This window comes from Belonocnema kinseyi, chromosome 1 (assembly GCF_010883055.1).
Source record: "Belonocnema kinseyi isolate 2016_QV_RU_SX_M_011 chromosome 1, B_treatae_v1, whole genome shotgun sequence".
NCBI lineage: Eukaryota > Metazoa > Arthropoda > Insecta > Hymenoptera > Cynipidae > Belonocnema > Belonocnema kinseyi.
This window is the reverse complement of record NC_046657.1, coordinates 8,818,590-8,825,194: the sequence shown is the minus strand read 5'-3', so window position 1 is coordinate 8,825,194 and position 6,605 is coordinate 8,818,590. Positions and strand designations below refer to the sequence as shown.

At 22.8% G+C, this 6,605-nt stretch overlaps 1 protein-coding gene across 5 annotated transcripts in view; it reads right to left on the bottom strand.

Moving 5' to 3' along the window:
* Positions 1-1,566: 1,566 nt before the first annotated feature.
* LOC117169804 (anillin-like) overlaps positions 1,567-6,605 on the bottom strand; it is a 57,892-nt gene continuing 52,853 nt past the window's right edge. For all 5 annotated transcript variants that reach the window (XM_033356311.1, XM_033356314.1, XM_033356321.1 and 2 more), the window contains one exon: positions 1,567-2,484. In XM_033356311.1, coding sequence (XP_033212202.1) covers positions 2,376-2,484 — 109 coding nt within the window. In that variant the 3' untranslated portion in view covers positions 1,567-2,375. The remainder of the gene's footprint in view (positions 2,485-6,605) is intronic.

Sequence of the window (6,605 nt, the reverse complement as noted above, 5' to 3'; positions counted from 1 at the left end):
ATAGTTAAATTTTTAATCAAAAAAATCAATCTATAACGAAATCAAAAGAATATACAACTAAAAGAGATAAATCTTTGAGCAAAATAAAAATGAATTTTCAAAAAAAAATTTTTAACCAAAAACATTATTTTTCAACGAAAAATTAAATATTTAAATTTTGATTTAATTAATTTTAAACAGCAAAAAAAGTTGAACTATCGATAGAAACAAAATTAGTTTTCAATTAAATGGATCAATTTTCAAACAAGAATAATTTTCTGCCACAAAAACAAATTTTTCAACAAAAAAAGACGAATTTTCAATTTAAAAAAATTTTTCATCTGAAAATTTAGAAGTTTTCAGATTAAAAAATGGATCAAAATAGTTAAATTTTTAATCAAAAAAATCAATCTATAACGAAATCAAAAGAATATACAACTAAAAGAGATAAATCTTTGAGCAAAATAAAAATGAATTTTCAAACAAAAAATTTTAACCAAAAACATTATTTTTCAACGAAAAATTAAATATTTAAATTTTGACTTAATTAATTTTCATAAGCAAAAAGTTAAATTATCAACAACAAAATTAATTTTCAACCAAATAGATGAATGTTCAAACAAGAATAATTTTCTGCCAAAAAGACTTTTTTTCAACTAAAAAAAGACGAATTTTCAATTTAAAAAAATTTTTCATCTGAAAATTTAGAAGTTTTCAGTTTAAAAAATGGATCAAAATAGTTAAATTTTTAATCAAAAAAATCAATCCATAACAAAATCAAAAAAATATACAACTAAAAGAGATAAATCTTTGAACAAAATAAAAACGAATTTTCAAAAAAAATTTTTTAACCAAAAACATTATTTTTCACCGAAAAATTAAATATTTAAATTATGACTTAATTAATTTTCATAAGCAAAAAGTTAAATTATCAACAACAAAATTAATTTTCAACCAAATAGATGGATGTTCAAGGAAGAATAATTTTCTACCAAAAAGACTTTTTTTCAACTAAAAAAAAAAAATATTTTTTAACCGAAAATTTTAGCATATTATGCCTAAGTTTTCAGTAAACAAAGTTAATTTATAATTTAAACAAATAATTATTTTTCAAAAAATAGTACAATTTCCAAGCACATAAATCATTTTCCAACCAAAAAGTTTAATTTTTCAAAAAAGAAGATAAATTTTCAATAAAAACATGCAACAGTTACAAAATGTTATTTAACTAATTTCCACCAAAATATTACAAATTTTTTAACCAGACATTTGTTCGGCTCTGGCACAAAATTTGAATTTCAGAATAGTATTTTTTCGTTTTAAAAACGAAAGGTACCCTGTTTTTTAGAAGAAAAAAAAACTCACAAAGACGATATTTTGAGCCTCGATTCTAATCTAAACTGAAAAAATGTGGTTTGATCTCAAAGATTATTATCCAAACACCTTTTTTTAATAAACAAAATGATGAACAAAAAAAAAAGAAGAAACTGGTGAACTTCAAAGTCAAGGAATCGACGAGGAAAATATAGTCAGAGGTTCTTTCACTCAATCAAACTTAGTCTATAAATTGAACAAGCTCCCGATTTCCTTCTCTACTTTTATTAAAAGATTGTACAATCTCAGACTAAACTCTCTCGTTCAATTAAAAGAAAAAGAAAACGAGTTTCCAAGCTTAAAATTGCAAAGAAGATTGCCTGGCACGATAACTTTCCTCATTTCTTAACTCTTAAGTGATATATAAGATTTTATATATGCATAATATATATATTAGTACAAAATATATGTAAGGGGTAAAAAGTCCTTCTATATACAATAAATCTACAGCGAATAATTAGTCGATCAAAAAATCTTCGCATTGATTAATAATATCTAGTAAATTAATGTCTAGAATATTAACTAATCCTTCCCTTCTCTCGCTGCTTTTCAAATCTCTTAACTATTTTTCAGGCTCTGACAAATCCCCTTAAAAATCTTACATTTTAGAAAAGAGTGAAATTACTTTTTGTAAAATCACGATAAAGTTGATTTTTGTTATCTAGAACCTCGAAGCCAATTACTGAATAATTAGCCAAATGTTAATTTCAATCGTGAATAAAAAGTACGGATTCCAATTTGGCGAAGCAGAGACTTTAAAAATCTCCGACCCCAGTTCACCATCGGAATGATAAATAATATCGGCAGTTATTCTCAATTACCGAAAAGAGATTTGAAGCGAATTAGTTTGAGAAAGAGGGTTCGGATTTTCATTCCAAGGTCTGTCTGTTTTTTTTTTCTAGGCTAAATAGAAAATTAAAAATCGGGAAAGTTAATGATAAGAGGTAGGATTAATACTAAGTCGGATTATAAAATCGATAAGTATCGTCGAGTTTCTCGAGGAAAATGTGAAGACACGAAAATTAGCAGAGAGCTGATGTTCCACCCCAGGCGCGAATCAGATGGATGGTTTTGTTCAATTTGGAACACCACTCGAGTCTATCTTCCTTTGTATCGGCAGACAAGAGGTGCCTGAAAATAAAAAATATTAAAATTTTTTCGAGAGTTTATTTTAATGTTTTTTTTTTTTAGTTTCTACGGATTTAAATAATATGTTTAATTCAGAAAGCTTTGACAAATATTGCTAAATATATTAGCGACATCGATTAATTTAATAACTAAATAATACGAAAAACATAATTAATCATTTCTTGAATTTGACCCTAAATTCATTAATTTCAATAATAATTCAAACTAATTTCTATTTTATCTTTTTATATCTAAAATTTAAAATTTATTGTATTTTCAACAAAATGATGAATTTTCAACCAAAAAGATTAATTTTCGACCAAAAATTGAATAGTTTAAAGAGTGAATACAAAATAGGCTGTTTTTTCGCATATTTTTTGGACCTCACTAGCGATCTGGTGAAAAAATATAAAAATATGTTACAGGTATCAAAGTACTCGTAATTAAAAAACAAAGTCTCTTTTCGTTTTTTAAAAATTCCAAAAATTACCCCTATTTAGGGGTTGAGACGAAAAATGCTGTAATTGAACACATTAATTACCAAACGAAAAAAAAAATTAAATTTCATAAAAATGGTTAAATTTTGAACTAGAAATGAATTTTGAACTGAAATATAATTTTTCAATCAAAAATGCAATATTACATTTTCAGACAATTGATTTAATTTTTCACAAAACAGTTGGATTTTCAACGAAAGAAATGTATGTTCAACTAAAAAAGATCAGTTTTAACTAAAAATGGAACTTCAAAATTTTCAACTCATAAAAAATTGAATTTTAAAAAAATAGTTGAATTTTCTATCAAAGAAATGAATCTAAAACCAAAAAGATGAATTATCAAACAATTAAATTCCTACAAAAAAAAACGTATTATAAACTAAAGAAAATATATAAAAAAAATAAAAAATAATAATTTTGTTTTAAAAAGACAAGTTTTTAACTAAAAAAAAAATTATTTTTAACCAAAAGGGTATAGCTGAAAAAATTAACTAAAAAAAAAACATTTTTCAGCAAAATAATAAATTAAAAAAAAAGAATTTAATCCATAATTAAATTTTCAGTATAAGTAATTTTCGGACAAAAAGTTGAACTTTCAAACAAATAATTTTCTACAAAAAGACGTATTTTGATCCAAAAAAACCTCTTTTTTAACAAAGAAAAAAAAACACGAAATATCAACAAGATAGTTTAATTTTTAATGAAAAATGGACTAATTAAACAAATTAATTTCCAAATGAAAAAAAACAACTAATTTTCAACATAATTGTTAAATTTTCAACTATAGAATAAAAACTGAATTAAAATAATGAATAAAAAACTGAATTTTAAGAAAATAGTTGAATTTTATACCAAAGAAATGAATCTAAAACCAAAAAGATGAATTTTCAATTTGAAAAAATTGGTTTTCAACCAAAAATCGTATAGTTGAAAAAATTAATTTAAAAAAAAATTTAATATTCCATACTTAAATTTTCAGTGTAAGTAATTTTCTACAAAAAGACGTATTTTGATTTCTAAAAAAACTCTTTTTTAATAAAGAAAAAAAGGCAATATTAAAATTTCAGACAAAGGATTTAATATTTAACAAAACAGTTTTTTTAACGAAAGAAATGAATTTTCAACTAAAAAATATCAGTTTTTAAGAATAAATAGAATGTGGATAATATACTGAAAATTAATGTGGATAATATACTGAATTCACTTTGAACCACTTTAAGTTCTTAACTTTTCAGTACAAAGTACTCGTCATTAAACACCAAAGTAAGCATCGCTATTCGTTTTTTTTTAATTTAAAAAAATTACCCCTATTTTAGGGGCTGAGAAGACCTCAAAAAAATTAAAAAATACGATATACCACTAATTATAAAATCATTTTATTTTTTCTATAAAATAAACCTTATAAAAGTAAAATCACGTATTTTCTTCGTTGATAAGAGTAACATATTTTTCTATTTTTCCGCCAGGTCGCTAGGGAAGTCCACAAAATAGGCGAACTTTGGCTTCACTCTTTCAGTATAAAAAAATTAATTTCCAAAAAAAGATAAACAAATTTCTAACAAAATAGTTAAATTTTTTTAAAAATTTATGCATTTTCAACTAAAATTGAGAATCTTTAATTAAAATGGTTTAATTTTCAACCATAAAGATGAAATTTTAAACTAAAATGATAAACCTTTAACTGGTATAGTTGAATTTTCTACAAAAAATGTTAACTTCTACCAAAATGTTAATTCAATTGTTTTTTTTTTAACTAAAATAAAAATATTTTTTGGTTCAAATATCAACTATTACATTTTTTGGTGAAAATGAGTATTTTCGGGATGAAAATGCATCTATTTTGTAGAGAATTCTGGTCTTTGGCTTGAAAATCAGACAGTCTCGTGTACAAGTAAATTAAAAAAAAAAGAATTTTCCACAAAATTGTTGAATTTTTAAACCAAACAGATAAATTTTCGATCAATAAGATTAATGTTCTATCAAAAAAGACGAATTTCCAACGTATCCAATATACAGGATAAAGTTTTAACCAAACGTAGAATAGTTAAATTTTCAGATTAAAAAATAATAATTATTAACAAAAAAAAAAAAAAACCAAGACTTCGACCAAGAAGATTAAAGATGAATTATTTACAAAAAAAACTTTAATTCTCTACTAAATTATTGAATTTTTAAACTAAAAAGTTGAATATTTATCACACCGATGAATTGTCTACGCACAAAGATGATTTTTTAACCAAATACATGATTTTTTTACAAAATTATTACATTTTAATCCCAAAATATGATTTTTCAACCGAAAGGTTTAATTTTCAATCAAATAGTTTAGTTTTCTACCAAATTGTGTAATTTTTAAGAAAAAAGTTGAATTTTATTCGAACTAAATATAGTTGAATTTTTTCAATTTTCAATTTTTCAACCAAATACATGAAGTTTTTTACAAAAATTGTTATTTAAAATCCAAAATATAATTTTTTATCCAAAAATATTAATGCTCTATCAGAAAAAAATGAGTTTCGAACTTATCCGATAGACAGAATAAAATTTTAGCCAAACATGGAATAGTTAAATTTTTAGATGAGAAAAAATTGTTAACAAAAAGAAATGAATTAAAAAAATGAATTATTGAATTCTTAAGTCAAAAAGTTGAGTATTTATATAACAAGATTAGTTGTCTACACAAAAAGACGACTTTTCAACCAAATACATGATGTTTTTTTACAAAATTTTTTATTTAAAATCAAAAATACGATTTTTCATCGAAAAAGTTTAATTTTCAACCAAATAGTTTAATTTTCAACTAAATGATTGAATTTCCAAGCCAAAAATATGATTTTTTAACTAAAAAGTTTAATTTTAAACCAAATTGTTGATTTTTCAAGTCAAAAAGAGGAATTTTCGAACAAGAAGATTAATTCTCTATCCGAAAAAAATAAGTTTCCAACTTATTCGATAGACGCAGACTTAAGTTTTAGCCAAACATGGAACAGTTATATTTTTAGATGAAAAAAAAAAATTAACAAAAAAATGAATTTAAAAAAACGAATTTTCGACCAAGAATATTAAATACGAATTATCTAGAAAAAGTTTAATTTTTCATCAAATTATTGAATTCTTAAGCCAAAAAGTTAAGTATTCATATAACAAGATTAGTTGTCTACACAAAAAGACGACTTTTCAACCAAATACATGTTTTTTTACAAAATTTATTTTACATCCAAAATACGATTTTTTGTTCAAAAAGTTTAATTTTCAATCAAAATAGTTTAATTTTCTACTAAATGATTTAATTTTCAAGCCAAAAATATGATTTTTTAACTAAAAAGTTTAATTTTAAACCAAATTTTTGTTTTTTTAAGTCAAAAAGATGAATTTTCGAACAAGAAGATTAATTCTCTATCCGAAAAAAATAAGTTTCGAACTTATTCGATAGGCGCAGAATTAATTTTTAGCCAAACATGAAATAGTTATATTTTTAGATGAAAAAAAAATATTAACAAAAAAAAAATTGAATTAAAAAAAAAGGAATTTTCGACCAAGATATTAAATACGAATTATCTAGAAAAAGTTTAATTTTTCATCGAATTATTGAATTCTTAAGCCAAAAAGTTGAGTATTCATATAAAA